Source organism: Macrobrachium nipponense, chromosome 13 (assembly GCF_015104395.2).
Source record: "Macrobrachium nipponense isolate FS-2020 chromosome 13, ASM1510439v2, whole genome shotgun sequence".
In the NCBI taxonomy this organism is placed as follows: Eukaryota; Metazoa; Arthropoda; class Malacostraca; order Decapoda; family Palaemonidae; genus Macrobrachium; species Macrobrachium nipponense.
This window is the reverse complement of record NC_087206.1, coordinates 88010638-88028358: the sequence shown is the minus strand read 5'-3', so window position 1 is coordinate 88028358 and position 17721 is coordinate 88010638. Positions and strand designations below refer to the sequence as shown.

Here is a 17721-nt window from a genome sequence, read left to right as displayed (position 1 = left end):
TACAGAAGCATGCTGTCTTCAGTATTCAGGAATCGAGGGCTAGAAATTGCAGATAACAAAGATCTACATGATTTGATTAGATCCTTTGAAACTTCAAATCAGCAACTCCTCGAACACCTAGTTGGAATCTGGACGTGGTCCTGAAATTTCCTTTCCTCGGATAAATTCGAGCCTCTACATCTGGCTTCCTTCCGCGACGTCACTAGGAAATGCTTATTCCTGTTAGTCTCTCGCTACAGCCCAAGAGACGAGCGAATTGCACGCTCTGGACTCCACAGTGGGATTCAAAGGAGATGCTGCTATCTGCTCGTTCCAGACATTGTTTCTGGCGAAGAACGAGAACCCATCAAAACCTTGGCCCAGAAGCTTTGAGGTAAAAGGTCTATCTAGCCTCATAGGCAGAGAGACAGAGAGGTCTCTCTGTCCAGTGAGAGCTCTTAAATTTTATTTAGAGAGAAAGAAACAGATGGGAGGTTGTCAACAAGGTCTTTGGTGTGCTGTGAAGAACCCCAAAAGACTCATGTCCAAAAACGCCTTGGCCTTCTTTGTGAGAAGCGTAATTACTGACGCACACAAGAACTGCTCGGAGGAATCCTTCGGTCTTCTAAAGGTTAAGACCCATGAGGTGAGGGCAGTAGCAACGTCCCTGGCGTTCCAAAAGAATATGTCTTAGAAATATCATGAGACTACTTATTGAAGTGCAATCAGTGTTTGCGTCTCATTACCTGAAGGATGTGAAAGTGACTTATGAGAAGTGCTTCTCTCTAGGTCCATTTGTATCAGCAGATACAGTTCTGGGTCTTGGAGCAAAGACTGATCCTTAAAATATTTTAATTTTATAGTACATAAACCCTCTTGTCATATGTGCTTGGTTTTCTATTAGCAAGCTCACGGATGTCGCACGGGCGCATAGTGTCATTGCTGGTAGGGGATCAAGGGTATGTATGGCTAGTAGGGGGGTACAAAATTTTTTTTTTTGTATATTTTGTATAAATGAACGTGTAATTATGTTTCGAGTTTTTGGTTGTTTGTAAGGAGTTCGGGGATAACTCCTTGCAATCTTAGAACTAACATGGATGTTAGGATCAGGTGATTGGGATCGGTGTTGTGCTCCTTGAACAAGGTGTATTGTCATGTTAGTGGAATAGCACCCAATGACAAAGGCCTTTAGGCTCTGCCGAGTAAGTGGATAAGACCCCATTGGCAGACCCACAAGAACTCTTAGCCATAGATCAATATCTCGCTGAGGCTCTTGAGGCTAAGACTCCAAGGCAGTAGCCGCGAAGTCTTCAGCCTAATAAGGTAGGAACCAAGGTTTATTAATACCTACAACATATGTTGTTTACCTGTCTATTTCAGTAGTTAGCTGTCTCTTACCCACCACCAATGGGTGCTAATCAGCTAAGTATATATCTGGCAGGGAAGTTGAATGTATAAAAATGATATTGTCATGTTACAATAAAGTTTTATACATACTTACCTGACAGATATATACGATTAATGGCCCACCCAGCCTCCCCGCAGGAGACAGGTGGAAGAGAAGAATTCTGATTAGAAAACGGGAATGGTTCCTAGTCCTGCCACCCAGGGCAGGGCGGTAGATCACCTGACCTACCGGTAGCGTGTGCCGCAAAATTTGAAATTCTGTCGGAGACGACGGAGTCTATAGCTAAGTATATATCTGTCAGGTAAGTATGTATAAAACTTTATTGTAACATGACAATATCATTTTTAATGCTTTGGGTGCATTGAAAACTATGTAAACTGCATTCTTATGGCATTTTTCATCAAAAGAAACTTCAAATATTGATTATTTTGCATTTTTGGTGTCATATTTCATCTGTCAGATGAGCGTTGTAGGCGTCGTAACCCTGGAAATAATGTCTGATGAATATAATTGAAAAGCGTCGTAACCTCGGAACTTCGTAAGCTGAGACCGTCATAACCTGGGGACTGCCTGTATAGTGCAATTTTAAACCAGGTGCTCTAATCTAGCTGAGAGTATAGACCTGACCAACTGAGTGTTATATCCCCTAGAGAGATTTACAAATGTCTAGCATCCACAAGAAAGAGAGATGACATGACAATGAAGATGGTGAGCACAAGTAATGAAAAGGGAAGAGGAGAAATTAGTCGCAGTAGTCATACGACAAAGACCTGAAGTAGTAAAACTCAGAAAATCGTGGTGAAAAGATGGAGATTAAGACCTTGACTGTAAGGGAATTCATGTATAAACTGCATAAGATAAAAGAGATTGTAGAGAAGAATCATTCCATGTTTAACCCTGAGAAGGAAACATCTTAAGTAAATGTATTAAAGATGCTAATATGATGGGATAGATTGTAACTGAAGTTAAAATTTTTTGCATACCAGCAGGGTGTAAATCTCCTGTCAGAAAAAGTTTTCAGCTTAACAAGGCATTTACCCTTAATTTATGGTAGTTTTGTATCCATGAAACATAATTTTTGGGGACTTTTATATTTTTGTTTTGCAATATTTTTTTGTCATGTCAACTAAACAAGAATTTTTTTTTGCATTATGAAGGGCAAGAAAGAAATGTTGATCATGAAATTTTATGCTTACAGTTTTCCTATGAATAAAATTAGATGGATTTTTTGCATTTTGAATGTATTTTTTATTGCTATTTGTTTACATTTTTTGTTTATAGGATGGCAAAGATGGTGCATCAGAGATTAAAGTCTGGTCTCCAGATAAAACAGATGTTCAGGGTCGACCTTTATGTTTGCGTACAGTCCTGCCTGATCCAAGGCCACCTCAGACTAGTAGTAGTAGAGGAAATACAGCTTCTCAACGATCAGAAAGATCACCAAAAGTTACTGCAATAGCTGTGCACCCAAACTTATCACTGATGGCTGTTGGAATGGCTGATGGTTCTGTTATGCTGTACAGAGGTTAGTTTTATTTTGTGTATGCATTAGACTTTTATATCTGTGTAATGAATCATGTTAGGATTTTATCACATACTCAGTGGGCACTAACTTGAACCAGCTTATGGGTAGTTACTAGGACTTGATCATAGCTGGCAAACATGAAGCTGGAAGCTTGAGAAGTGACATTTTTAAGTCAGACCTAAGCTCGTACCATTGGAGACTTTAAGGGACATGTAAGCATAGATAGTTATTCAGGAAGTGTTCCTTTCAGTCAATGTTTGGCATTTCATTTCCACAAAAAACTTCTTGTGGGAAGAGACACATGTTAGCTGGATTGTCATGACAGTACTGTGCAAGTTTCCTACCTAGGAAGTAATCAGTATTAACTCCAGATCACTCAACTAATATTATTATACACATTTGTAAACAACACCTGTATTAGATACTGATGAAAGGCATGTTTTTGATGATGACATACATACTGGCAGTACATCAGATTTGTGAATTGAACAAGTATTTTAGGCATTTAATGGCATAGTGACCCAAAGAAGAATAGTACTTAGTGACCCTGTGGTGGGAACTGCTGGTTTAATATAATGAGTTTGTGAATTGTTATCTTATGAAATACAATACACTTTAAAACATAATTCCTTATTTGCAGGGGAGGTAAGCCGAGATCGTGGAAGTAAGTGCCGTGTTATAGCCACCTGCTCGGGAGCTGTCACTTCCCTCCATTTACGTCATGGAACAAGACTGACTCATTTATTTGTAACCACTCAGACCAACATATATTCAATAAATTGCACTGCAAGAGATAAAGAAACAATGGTGAGTTATTGTTTCCCTTTTCTATTGACTGTAACTTAACTTACCAAGTAATTACTTGGCTAACAATGAGCCTCGCACAACATTCTAAATTAGAAAAATTTGCATGCAAGTGATTGTTGCAATGCAGGGGTGACAATCAACTTGGATAACACAACAGCTCTCTCGGACATTTCCAAGCAATGAAGGACCTACTCTTCCTCTCTCTGCGAAGCAGCGAGACCTCCTTTGGGCCCACTCGAATTACACAAAGCTAGTGACAAGGTTCATGCAGGGCAAGATGAATGTTTTAGCAGACCAACTAGGTTGCCACAACTAGGTCATTCCTATGGAATGGACTCTGGATCCAGTGGTCTGCCTAGGTCCTTGGAGATTGTGGGGAAGACTGATGATCGACTTCTTTGTGACTGCCAAAAATCATAAGCTTCGACTTTTGTGCTCTCCAGTGCCGGACCCAGCGGCATGGGCAGTGGATGCTATGCTTGTGGACTGGTCAATTAAGGAACTTTAAGCCTTTCCACCCCTAGGAATGGTCAGGGAGGTGTTACAAAAGTTCCAGTCACATGAGAGTTGTCAATGATCCTCATATCCCCTTTCTGGCCTCTCAGGGAATGGTTTCCGGACCTGATAAGTCTGTTAGCAAATTTTCCCAGGTTACTCCCCCAAAGGCAAAAACTGCTCAGACAACTACATGCTGAGGTTCCACCAAGGGTTATCTACTCTGGCTCTGACAGGGTTCAAACTCGTCCGACTCCTCAGAGCAATGGATTTTTCAAGAGTGGCTGCAGAGGCAATCTCGACATGTAGAAAAAAAGTCGTCTTCCAATGTCTACCAGAACAAGGGGAACATTTTCCTCGCTTGGTGCAGAAGAAATCAAATCTCTTTTTCTCAAACATCTGTGACAGAGATTGCTGATTTTCCTCTGTACCTAAGGACATCTAAAGGATTGTTTTCCTCTACAGTCAGAGGATATAGGGCTATGCTAAGCTTTGTATTTAGGCACAGAGGATTAGATTTACCTTCGAATTAAGACTTATTGGACTTAAGTTTTTTGATACCTGCAAACGTAAGGACACTCAGCAGGTACCATGGAATTTAGACCTAGTCCTGAAATGGCTGTCTGGCCCTCTTTTTGAACCTCTAGCTTCTGCCTCACTCAGGAATTTGAGCAGAAAGACACTTTTCTTGATTGCCTTAGTCTCAGCCAGAAGAGTGAGCATAATTCAAGCCCTAGATAAGAGAGTTGGTTTCTCTAATGGAGATGCTGTAGTTCCATTTACTTTAGGCTTCCTTGCTAAGAACGAGAATCCTATGAAACCTTGGCTTCATTCTTTTACTATCAAGAACTTGTCTTCCTTAGTAGGAGTGGAAAATGAAGAAAGGACTCTTGTGTCCAAAGCTCTGAAGTTTTACATTCACAGGACTGAAAACATGAGAGGACCTTCCAGTAGCTTGTGGTGCTATGTTAAGGACTCTTCACATTCTCTCTCTAACAATGCCCTTTCATTCTTTCTTAGAGACCTCATTTGGGCTGCTCATTCCCAGATAGCAGTGGAGGCTTTACCTGTGTTGAAGGTAAAGGCTCATGAGATTAGAGCAGTGGCTACATCTGTGGCCTTCAGATATAGTGTTTCGTTGGCTTCCATTCTCCAGCCCACATACTGGAAATGTTAGTCAGTCTTTGCGAATCATTATCTTAAAGAAGTGGAAACGGTGGCTGGCATGGTAATTGGAGAAGAAGCATAGGAAGCATTCCTTCCTACCTTACTCTTCACCTTGAAAACTGGTGTTGAATCCTAGGGGAGTCTGCGGGTACTTAGTACTTGATACCCTCCAGAATCATTGGTAGCATGGTAGTTTTTTATATTTTGTGTAGGTTCTTTTGTCGGTGTTCTGGCTTCATGCTACTGCGCCCAGGGCAGGGGCAATGTCTGTGCTTTACTAGCGCTTGGTGAATTCCTCGTAGAAAGGCCCCACTATGTAGTAGGTGCCCCTGATTTAACACCACACCTCTACTAGTTGAAAGTTAAGTATATCGTAGTTTTACCAGACCACTGAGCTGATTAACAGCTCTCCTAGGGCTGGCCCGAAGGATTAGATATTTTTACATGGCTAGGAACCAATTGGTTACGTAGCAATGGGACCTGCAGTTTGTTGTGGAATCCAAACCACATTAAATCGAGAGATTAATTTCTATTACCAGAAATAAATCCCTCTGATTCCGCATTGGCCGAGCTGAGAATCGAACTTTCGACCACCGAATTGGTAGGTGAGCGCGAAAACCACTTGTCCAACGAGGAACTACACTAGTTGAGAGTAGCTGCACCAGAGACAGTATTGTCTGCTGTAGCTCTCTTAACAGGTAAGGAAACAATAAGCATTATGTTAATGCTGGGAAGATTTTTCTATTTGCAAGCTTTTATCAATTATAATTGCAATAGATTTTCATCCATAAATCCCTCTTCCTTGCAATGTGAGAAACAGCTATATAATTACTTGGTAAGATGCTTAAATAAAAATTATGTTTTTATAATAAAATAATGTTCTATTTATACTTATCAAGTATATTTATAGAATGAGAACCCACCCTCCTCCCCCCTCATGAATGATAAGGCATAAATAAAATTGAGCCTCTTTGCTGAGTTGTTTGCCTATTTCCCAGTACTGGGCGGGGTACTGACCTACACAGAAACAAAAGAATCGCTACTGCGATTTTAAAATTTTAGTTACTGCTACTTAGAAATTCTTAGCTATGTAATTACTTGGTAAGTACAAATAAAACATTGTTTTATTATAAAATATAATTTCTTAGTCGCCTTAGCCACGCTAAACGCATGAGCGAGCTACACGCTATTGATAGAAGAGTCGGATTTTCCCATGGGACACTATCAGCTCTTTCACCTTGGGCTTCCTAGCCAAGAACGAAGATCCAAGTGAGTCATGGCCTCGCTCTTTTTGTATAAGGAGCTTAACAGGTATCCCGGGCTCGGATGAGGAAGATAGAGCTCTCTGCCCGGTCAGAGCACTGAGGTATTATCTGGATAGAACGGAGAAGATCAGGGGATCCTCAAGTAACCTCTGGTGTTCTGTCAAGAATCCCTCCTGTCTGCTTTCCAAGAATGGACTCTCGTTCTTTATTAGAGACCCAATATCCAAAGCTCATTCCCGGATACAGGAAGAATTGTTTCCATTGCTTAAAGTGAGAGTGCATGAGGTCAGAGCTGTGGCCACATCTCTCTCCTTCAAGCATAGCTTGTCACTTTCTGCGAGCCTTCAATCACCTTATTGGAGGTGTAAGTCTACATTTGTGTCACATTATTTGAAAGAAGTAGAAACAGTGTTTGAAAACTGTAGTACCCTTGTCCTGTTGGAGGTGGCTGGCATGGTATTGGGTGAGGAAGCATAGGATAGGCACGATCTCTTTCCTATCTCTTTTCCTTGTGTTAAGGATGTCAAGGTATGGGGAGCTTGGGGGTTACCTGGTACCTGGAGGACCCACCAGTTCATTGGTGGGTTTGTGTTTTTTATCTTGAATTTGTGTAATGGTGTACATAATGGTGACAGGTTTACTCTCTGGTCTTGTTGTTATGGTACTGTGCCCAGGGTAAGGGCATGAATATTTTAGTTTTAAGTCTTGTCAGCAGTCAGGCATATCCTCCATTGCAAGACTTCCACCAATATAGAGGAGACTCCCGGCTCACTGCCGCGCCACTACAGGTCAAGATGAGCATCACAAGAGGTAGTATCACCTGCTGTAGCTCTCTTACCAGGTAAGTGAGCTACAAACAGTGAGCCAGTGTTAGCCATTCCTCTAGTTCAATAATAACATTCCTTTAATGCATTGAGTTAGTTCAGTCCATTCATTCCACCTCCCTAGCAATGTGGAATTCACATTACTTGGTAAGTTACTTAGAAATAGTGCTAAAGGAACCTATTTTTCCTATGTCAAAATCCCTTTTATGATAAAATGAAGTTTTCTAAATATACTTACCAAGTAATTAGGATGCTGTGCGAGGCTAATTGTTAGCTAAGTAATTACTTGGTAAGTATATTTATAAAACTTAATTTTACTATAAAAATATCATTTTTCCTAGGTTAATAACCCAGAAAATTTCAAGATTGCATAGTTTGCCTTGAAGAAGGTGACTTGTGTTTTATGCTAAAGTAGCTGATTATCATTATATCATAGTCAGAATCCCAGAAGGAAAATGGACTTTTCTTAAGATCATTGCTAGTGAGAGAGTGTGAGGAATTTTTATTTGCTTTTATTTTTTTATTATGTGGAAAATAAATTTGATTTTTGCATGAATGCTTAAGTGTGCTCTCTTTTCCTGATTTTGGTAAGATATTGAGCAAAATGTTCCTCTTTGCAGATAGAGCTTGATTCAGTAGGTTGTAAGCCTGGTTGTTCAACACTAGCAGACGGACGTCATGAGCATCATTTCTTAGTAGCAAGGCCCGATGTAAGTTTGAAGCTTGTTTTGATGAAAATTTACATTGTTTTATATTTAGTAGGTAAATTTACTTTGTCTTGATAATAAGATACTCACAAGTTCTTTCACTTAGTATTTGAAATAGGATTAAAACATTTTCCTTTTGTTGTCGTAAGAGTACTTAGGAAAATTCTTCAGTAGTAGCTTTGCTGACATGTTTCATTCTTTTGTTAGCAATCAACAAAGGAGAGTTGTTAAATGTTTTTTTTATAAGTAACTTACAAGTAACTACATAGCTATAAGTTTGTACTTAGGCAGCAGCTGAAATTTGAAATTCATGGTAGCAATTCTTTTGTTTTTGAGTAGGTAACTGGCCCCGCCCACTTTCTGGGAGGCATAGGTACAACACAGCCAAAGTAGTCATACATTTTTTGCCGTGCAACAACAACACATTGCTTGTTTGGTAGCTTTCTTTTGGAATTTTCACCGGATTTGGTGATGTATTCTTGAATTGTATTCTTGAATTTGGTACCACTTACTTTGACTTTTCTGATTTGTGACCATGTCTGAATCAAGTTCATCTAGTGTCCAGTTTTGCAGCAAGGACTGCAATACCAGACTGGCTTCCATTAATAATGACTCACATACCATTTGTTACCAATGTAGAGGTCAGAATTGTTCTTCCATTCTTACACTTACATGTGACGAATTTAAAGACTGGGATCAGGGAAAGTGGAAGACTTTGACTGGTTATTTAAAGAAACTTGAAAAGACGGGCGGCAGCTAGAGCTGAAAATTTGGAGTCTATTCAGGATTCACCTTTTATTCCCGCTCTGTTTGCACCTGTGACTGCTTTCTCACCGATCAACAGTCCTATACCATCACAAGTCTAGAAGTTAGGATGCATCATAAATTTAATTTGCTTGTGAATACTGTTACCCAAATTGGGAATTATGTTAAGTGTTTACTATATAAGAGCAGTTCGAGTGAGCAAGGTGCAAATGTTTTAGAGGAGGTGACTATCTGTCCCACTGAGGCTCCTGGATGAAGGTCCCTGTCAAACTCCCCTAAACCTGTGAAGAGGCAAACCGAAGATCCTAAGGAGCTCGGGGACATTTGCCCATGGGTAGTTGCCCCCTCAACCAAGCCTGTAGTGCAAGGATCCCAGGACTCAGAGGACAGCCAGTGGAAAGGTGTCTAACTTGGTGTTTACTCTCTTTCATCCAGTGAGTCAGATTCGGGTTTGAGTGGAGGACAAAGCTAAGCTGGTGGTATAAGAACATTTCTAGACCACAGAAAAGGTCAGTTCCAGTGTCGGATCGTTCCTCTCTGCTTCCTTAAAAGCGATCTAAGAAACGGGATCATAGTCCCGAACCTTTTTGTAGCTTTTGGAACATTTCTAACCTCTCGCTTCCAGTTTCAGTGTTGGATTGCCAGTATGTGATGGCCAAACAGGATTCCAATCCTTTCGTGTCGGGATCGAAAGGTATCAAGTATTTGGTGGTATCTGACGGATCCAAAAGTGCTGTGAGATCACAGGGATCCATGTTAGTGGTGGAATCCAAGGGATTCTCAGTTTTGGTGGGATCCCTCATGCTCAGTGGGATTCAAGGGATCCAAGTGTAGTGGAACCTTTGCAATCTGGTATATTCAAGTGTCTGGGAGGATCAAAGAATTTAGTGCTTGAGTGTTCACCTGTGCTTGTGCATTCGTCATCGTTAGGATCAGTGCCAAAGTCTAGTAGAGTATCGACCTCTCATTCTAGACTTCACTCCCAACCACCTGATGTTCAGGATCCTTACTTGGATCTGATCTGACGTCGCTTGGATAGTAGCTTGGATTCATTACAGAATCCATCAATGACTCCGGATTCTTAGGTATTACCTAAGTCTCTGATTTCTGCTGAAGAGGAGGAACCTAATCAGGATCAGCCAACTTCTGCTTATACAACTTTATTGAGATATTTTCTGTACTGTTTCCCAGATTTTTTCTCACCAGCTACACCCTCATCCCTGGGATCAGCCTTTATAATGAGACAGCCTGTTGAAGATTCCAGGTTGTCAAGTATGGTTCTGTCCTCTTCATCGAGCAAAGCCCTGTCTAGCATTGAGAATTGGCTCTCAGAGAGAGGGATGCAGGAAAGGCATTTTTTTTTGTGCTCTTTCTTGCTTGTTGAAAAGGAGATACCTTTCTTATGTTACTGGAGAAGTTCCTTCATTGGGAGTTTCTGCCTCCTCCTAGGGGACTTCTCCAGTTTGATTGATTCGGCAAGGAGGTCGGGCTTCTCATCCACCAGGATCTTATTCACGGCCTAGGAACTGGATCATCTAGTAAGTAACATGTTTAAAGTTTTCTAAATCTTCAGTTTTCTCGACTGGACAATAGGTGCACTAGCCAAGAAGATCGAGGATTGTGCCTCCCTTCAACCTAACTTTTTGTTGGACTGGTTAGGAGTTTTATCATGTGCCGATAAGGCGATCAGAGATGGCTCGCAAGACTTAGCGGCATCGGTAAATGTTCGGGGGGGGGGGGGGGGGGGGAGGCAGTTACACCTTCTCAGAGATAAGCCCTTCTGTTCACTCCCTTGGATCATGGTAGTCTTTTTACTCGAGCTACCAATGAGTATGAAACAGCTGAACTTCAGAAGAAAACTACCTGGGATCTTTTAGCTTCTTCTTCTAAGAGAACCAAGGAAACAGCTCATGCTCCTTCGGCTTCGTTCACTTCAAGAACAGTCTCCCCTCTGCGACAGCATCTTTTTCATGGAGGTAGAGGCAAGTTCCAGGCATGCCCTTGAACCAACATTCTGTCGGTGCAACCAGCAAAGAAATCAGCAAACAAGACCACCTCTCGCAAGTGAGAATCCAGTCCTCCATGCTACAGTGGGAGCCAGACTGCAGCAATTTTGGGGCAATTGGGGATAAAAGAAAGCCGAACCATGTGTTCTGCAGGTCATCATAGAGGGATACTCCCTTCCCTTCAAGGAAAACCTCCCATTAGTCTCCTCTCCCATCAACTTGGGAGCCTACTCTAAAGACTCAAAGAAATTTACTTCCCTGTCAAAAGACATTGAATCCCTTCTCAAGAATGGGGCGGTGGAGTTAGTGAAGATAAAATCTCAGACGTTTCGGGCTTTTCCATCCAATAAAAGAGTCCTCTCCTGTTTACGGAATTCAAGAGTCCCTCTTTTGCCCATCGTGCACTGCCAACAAATGGATGAGTCTTCTGGGCACCTTTCTTCTTTAGGAAAGTTTGTTCCTCTGGGAAGACTACATATGAGACTGTTCCAATTCTTCCTCAAGGCCAACTGGCAAAGAAAAATCCTGCCAGACTCTATTGTGTTAGCTCAAGTGGTGGCTCGTGGAAGGAAGATTTGTGGAAGGTAGGTCTCTGTTCCCTCTGAACCCCAACCACCGGATTGGATCTGGGTTCGGGCACCATCCTGGAGAAAGCAGAAGTATCATGGATGTGGTCTAGCTCAGAAAAGAACTTGCACATAAATGTGAAAGAACTCAAAGCAGTTCATTTGGCCCTTCAGCACTTTGCTACAGCAGTTTACAACAGCATAGTCATTGGAAACAAAAGGTAGGAGAGATTATAATAATTGTAGTGCTTTAGGACCCTTATCTATAGCTGGCATGATATTTGGAAACAAACGGTAGGAGAATTGACCTATTCTCTTATTTTAACTTGATTTGACAGTGGCCGTCGAGTTTTGTGAAGCTTGGGGGGTTACTGTGTACGTGGAGTACCCACCAATCTTGTTTTTAATGGATGGATAATGGTGATTGTTTTTCTTGCTGTTTGGGTAATTACTTTTTCTGGCCATATTGTACTTTTGCCCAGGGCAAGGGCTTGTGTTTTGGAAAGTTTTGGCAATCATCAATTGGAAAGCATCCCACTGAAGTTAGAGGTGACAACTGGCTTTACTGCCACATCTCTTTGGGTCGAGATGAGCTCTGACCAGAGGCAGTATCTTCCTGCTGGAGCTCTCTCACCAGGTAAGGTTACAACAAACATTGTCAATCGTAGCTAATTTATTATTGCAAATTCATCTTCATTACTGAGCGTTTTTGAGTAGTATACTGTCCATAATTCCCACCTCCTGTCAATGTGGGATTCAGCTATGTACTAATTACTTGGTAAGTTATTTATACAAAAATTACATTTTTATAATAAAATTAGATTTTGTATGTATGCACTTACCAAGTAACTACATGATCGGAGACCTCCATGCTCATGGACATAGGGCTAAAACGAACAACTGCTTTAGTTGTGTTGTACCTACACTTCCTCGAAAGTAGGCAGGACCAGTTACCTACTCAAAAACAAAAAAATCGCTACCGCGAATTTCAAATTTAAGTTGCTGCAAAAGTAGAAATTATAGGTATATAGTTACTTGGTAAGTGTATACAAAATCTAATTTTATTATAAATACTATGTCTTTTTTTAAAAGAGCATAGTCCTGTCTTGCCTTACATTCCACAGGGTAGTGTTATGGAACTTCAGTTGTATTATTTAGACTTATTATTATTATTAATAGAGCTTAGTTTTTCCAGACCTCTGAGTCTTAAGTAGACTCTTCTCAGGCTGGTTCTCAGGGATTAGTCATGAGAAGAAAAAATAAATAAATAAAATAACAAATAAAAAAAAATAAAAAAAAAATAAATAAAAAATAGAAAAAGAATTAGACTTTATTTAAGAACCTGTTTTATTTAGACTTAATCTGTGGAATGATTGTTAGCTATTTGCAATAGATAATTAAGATGAATCAATGCTACAGTCAGGGGGATTAAGGGAAAATGCCAGTAAGACAAAAATTTAACTCTTAAACGGCAACTGGACGTATTTTACGTCGACATTTTTTGTCTCTCGGGTGCCGACTGGACGTATTTTACGTCGACATACAAAAGTTTTTTTAAAAATTCGCAGAAAAATACTTTTAGGCCTACCAGCAGAAAACTCTTGAATCACGCGCCTTGGGGGATGCTGGGAGTTCACGGATCAAGGTGTTTTTTTTGTTTACAATCGTTACGCAGGCGCGCAAGCGCGAATTTCTTTCTTGCCGCACTAAAAAGTATCTGTGACACATCTCGGAAATTATTTTGTCACTTTGACATAATTATTGTACCATTTTAAATTAGCCGTTACATGGAGTATTATATATGAAAATGTGCGCATTTTTATGTAGAATAAAAAAAAAAATTTTAATGTATGACACTTACCTGGCAGGTATATATATAGCTATACGTATTCTCTGTTCCACCTGGCAGAAATTTCAAATCTCGCGGCAAACGCTAGTAACCTATTAGTAGTTCAGGATACCACCACCCCGTTACCGTGGCGCTAGCGCCAGGAACCGTTCCCACTTGGGCCAGATTTTTTCTGCCAGCCGAACCGGCAACATTGTTGGTGGTTCCCTGCTAGGATTTTCTTCTCGTTGCTGACTTTTCATGGATTTTTTGGTATCGTACTTGGAAACGTTAGCTTGGCATTCGCTTTGGATTGTTCTTGGAAGATGTCTGACACTGGTAGTATGTTTAGAGTTTGTGTGAAAGAGGGGTGTAAGGTAAGGATACCAAAGGCTTCGGTCGACCCTCATACCATTTGCAAGAAGTGTAGAGAGAATGTGTGTACTTGGGAGAGTAGGTGTGTTGAGTGTGAGAATTTGTCAGAGAAGGAGTGGAAGATATTTATGAAATATGTTGAAAGGCTTGAGAAAGATCATGTAAGGAGATCTGTTTCTCGTAGTGAGAGGTCAAATACTTCTAGTAAAAGGAGTGAATGTGTTTCCTCTCCAGCTCCTTCTAACGTAGAGTTGGTAGTTCCTTCTCCCCAGGTATCTCCTGCGCCCGCTGCTGTATCGGAGGGCACGAACGATGCACAGATTGTTAAGGTTTTCGCTGCCCTTGCGTCCATGGGAGACCAAATACAGCGCCTTACAGATAAAGTGAGTGCTTTTGATGTCAGTGAAAGTGTAGTGGAGGGGGTGTCTGATCGTCTCTCTCGTGCTCCTAGGCCTAGACCTCTGTCAAGCTCCCAGACCCAAGGGAGAAGGCATGTCGACAGTCGAAGGGAGGCGAGAGAGGTTTTACCATGGTCAGGCGTCCCTTCCTGTTGTAAGATCCCAGGCTATTGCAGTTCGCCGCAGAAAAGGCGTAACTGAGAAGTGTGCGTCCTCTGATGGTTCGACATCAGAGCGCGAACATCGGTACTTGGTAGTGTCTCGCCCCCTCAAGAGGACGTTAAGGACATCGACTGCTCATGATAGACGTGCTCAAGATCGTGAAGCTTGGAGCAGCCCGGAGGTTTTGTCTTCCTTGGACGAGGACATGGTTCCGACCAAGAGGAAGAAAATTGTGCGATCGAAAGAAGACTCGGTACGGCCCGTACGTTCCTGGATTTCGTCAAGAGACTCCCCCCAGTCCTCTTGCTTTTCCTCTCCTCTTCTCTCTCCTTCGGGTAGAGTCCAAGATCGCTCTCCTTTGCGTCCTAGTCCTTCTCGTCTTCCTCCTCCTCCTACGGCTGTTCGTCAGGAAGATAGTACGAAGGATTTCTTAAGAGAAATGCAGTCTAAGCTTGCAGTTCTCATCGATTCATGGGATGCTCCTTTGCAAGGACCTGCAAGGCGTAAGGATGATTTCCTTCCTGTTAAGTCTTCCAAGAAGACGGAAGACAAGTGTTTGCGTGTCGAGGATTTAGGACGCACGGGCTCTACGAAGACGGGCGATCGCGTAGTGTTCCAGAACGCAGGACGCAGGAAGAAGAAGATTGTTTCGGAAGAAACAGGACGCAAACGTCAGGACGCGGAACCGCTGGTGGATGCAGGACGCAGGCGGCAGGAAGCCAGACGTGTCTACGATGGACGCAGGACACAAACGGCAGCACATCGATTCTTCTGTGGTTGTAGAACGCAGACGGCAGGACGCAGAGACTTCGTTGGTGACAGGACGCAGGCGACAGGACGTTAATCCATCAGCAAAGCGTCACAACGATAGTGATCTGCAAGACATTTCTTCAGCAGAAGAAGAAGTGGACTTTGTTGAAGAGAAGAATGTCGAACCGTCTTCGGATTACAAGATCCTTACTTCACGTCTGCTGTCTATTTTCGAAGGGGAATTTCAGCCTACGGCGCCTTTATCTCCCCTGTCTCAGTTTTCTAAGACTAAGACTCCTAAGAAGTCCTCTTTTCTCAAGATGACTCTGTCGATTTCGGCCAAGAAGGCGCTACAACGAGTGAATAACTGGCTGAAGGACAAGAAAGAAGCGGGGAAATCCTCTTTCGCTTTTCCCCCAGCCAAGTTAGCATCTAAGTCTGGGGTATGGTACGCTACTGGAGAAAGTCTTGGCCTGGGAGTACCTGCCTCCTCCCAGGGGGATTTCTCCAGTACGTATAGTGGACAGTTCGCGCAGACAGGCGTTGCAATCTGCCAAGGTCTGGTGGACTTCGTCCGAGTTTGACCATCTTTTTAAGGGAATTTTTAGTGATTATATATTGTATAATTGTTATGGGTATAGATAAGTGTGATTATATATTGTATAATTGTTATGGGTATTTTATGCATTGTTGAAATATGGTGGGTGTCCTATATATAGACAACATGTGGTAGATTCTAGAAGGTGTCTGTTGATGTATTTAAGTTGTGTTGTGACGTCATAGGCTGTGACGTCATAGACAAGATGGCGGCTGGCGTCGCGGCAGGATGTAAACAATAAGACGGGGCAGTAGAAAGCACGTGTTGGTGGTGTGGTGGTTGGTAGGGGAGAGCTCTCTGTCTGGTAGGAGTTGTTTTTTGGGCCGGTCGTAAGTCTTGTGGTGCTGGGTGTTTTAAGGTGATTTCTGGAGTGTACTGGAGTTGGAGAAAGCGTACAGGTGGTAGATTATTCATATAGAGAAAGAAAGGAGTTAGGCTAGGCAAAATTCAAACTGGTAGCAGAGCGTGGTTGATCAAAGATGCCTGGATCCGACAGTGAAACAAAGGGAGACTACTAGATGGTGAAGAAGGGAATGTTCCTAGGTTTAGCGGGATACAAGAAGAATACAAAGAATGGAAAGGTCAAAGCCGAAGATTGGCTATTGTTGTATGGAGAAGATACAAAATACCCGGCGATAGAAATTGAGAATGAGCTTAAAAGGGAAAGCCCGAGAGCTAGTGGAAGCATTAGATAAAGATAAACTTACTGGTACAGCAGGGTCCAAAGTTAATCCTAGAGAAACTAGATAAAGCCTATCTAAAAGACTCGGTAATGGAGAATTACGGTAGAATAAAAAGATACCTTCTAATAAGAAGAGAATCTAGTGAAAATATGGCGGACTATTTAATTAGATACGAGAAGGCAGCATCTGAGTGTGAAAGAGCAATGGGGAAAGGCGCGCTTGAAGGCGAAGTCAAGGGGTATCATGTAATAGAGCAAGCAAATCTCACGGAAAATCAAAAAACAAATGGTATTATCGGCTTGTGGGCAAGAAAAGCTAGAGTACGGAAACAGTGTTCGCAAACAATGAAAGACTATTTGAGGGATTAGGGACTAAAGAGGAACGGGCAATGGTGGGGTTCGTCAGAAGGCAATGCCAGTTCTGGGAGAGGGAGGGAAAACCAAAGATATCGGGGAAGATGGAACCGAGGAAGGGGTGGTAGAAATCCTATAAACAAAGAAGGGAAGGTAACAGTATGTGCAATATGCAGCTCAGAATGGCATTGGGCTAGGGATTGTCCTCAGAATTTTCATAATAGGAAGAAAACTGAAACAAGACTAGAAGAAAAATAAGGTAAAACAGAAAATGGACAGAAGAAGAAGAGGTTTATGTAGGAGAAGTTAATAAAATAGTGGAAGCATCATGGAGGTGGTTGATGCAATTTTGGACACAGGGTGTAAATCAACAGTTTGCGGGGAAAATTGTGACTAGACACGTATTGTCATGGATTTGAGTCAGGAAGAGTTGAGGAGAATGAGGGACACTAGGACAGAGTCTAATAAAGTGTTTAATTTTGGTGAGACATCTTATAAGTCCAGAGGAATAATAGAAATACCTGTGATACTAAAAAACAGAAAGTTTTTATTTGAAGACGGAAATTCTGCAAGGTGATATACCCTGGCTGATAGGTAAGCAAACCATGAGTAAAATGGGTATGACCCTAAATTTGAAAGAAATTGTGTCATAGTAGAAGTATTAGGGGGAATGAAAGTAGAGTTAAGAGAAGACGAACAGGGTCATTTAAGTAGTGCCTATAAGGAGGAGGAAGGTAGAAGAATTATTACTGGAGGGTTGGAAGGGAAAGAATCCGACGAAAAAAATTAAGAACACAATGAAGAAATTACATTTACAGTTTGGTCATGGAAGTGGAGATAAAATATGGAAGCTAACAGAGGAAGCACAATGGATGATAATGGGTTAATCGAAAAAGAAAAAAAAAGAAAAAGGAAATAAGAAAGTTACTAACGGAACTGATTAAAAATTGTGAGGTTTTGTAAAAAATACAAAAGAAACCCGCCAAACCGTAGTAGGCTTTTCTTGGAGTAAAACGTTCAATGAACGTCGTAGCGATGGATGTGGAGAGATAGAAGAGAG

The 17721-nt window shown here is 41.6% G+C and overlaps 1 protein-coding gene across 4 annotated transcripts in view; it reads left to right on the top strand.

Annotated features, from left to right (window-relative positions):
• The window catches only part of LOC135225172 (vacuolar protein sorting-associated protein 11 homolog), a 230146-nt gene that overhangs the window by 47690 nt on the left and 164735 nt on the right, over window positions 1-17721 (top strand). For all 4 annotated transcript variants that reach the window (XR_010316924.1, XM_064264426.1, XM_064264424.1 and 1 more), the window contains exons 4-6: window positions 2669-2912; window positions 3553-3719; window positions 8091-8180. Coding sequence is in view for 3 of the 4 variants with exons in the window: in XM_064264426.1 (XP_064120496.1) it covers window positions 2669-2912; window positions 3553-3719; window positions 8091-8180 (501 nt within the window). In the remaining variant the exon portion in view is untranslated. The remainder of the gene's footprint in view (window positions 1-2668; window positions 2913-3552; window positions 3720-8090; window positions 8181-17721) is intronic.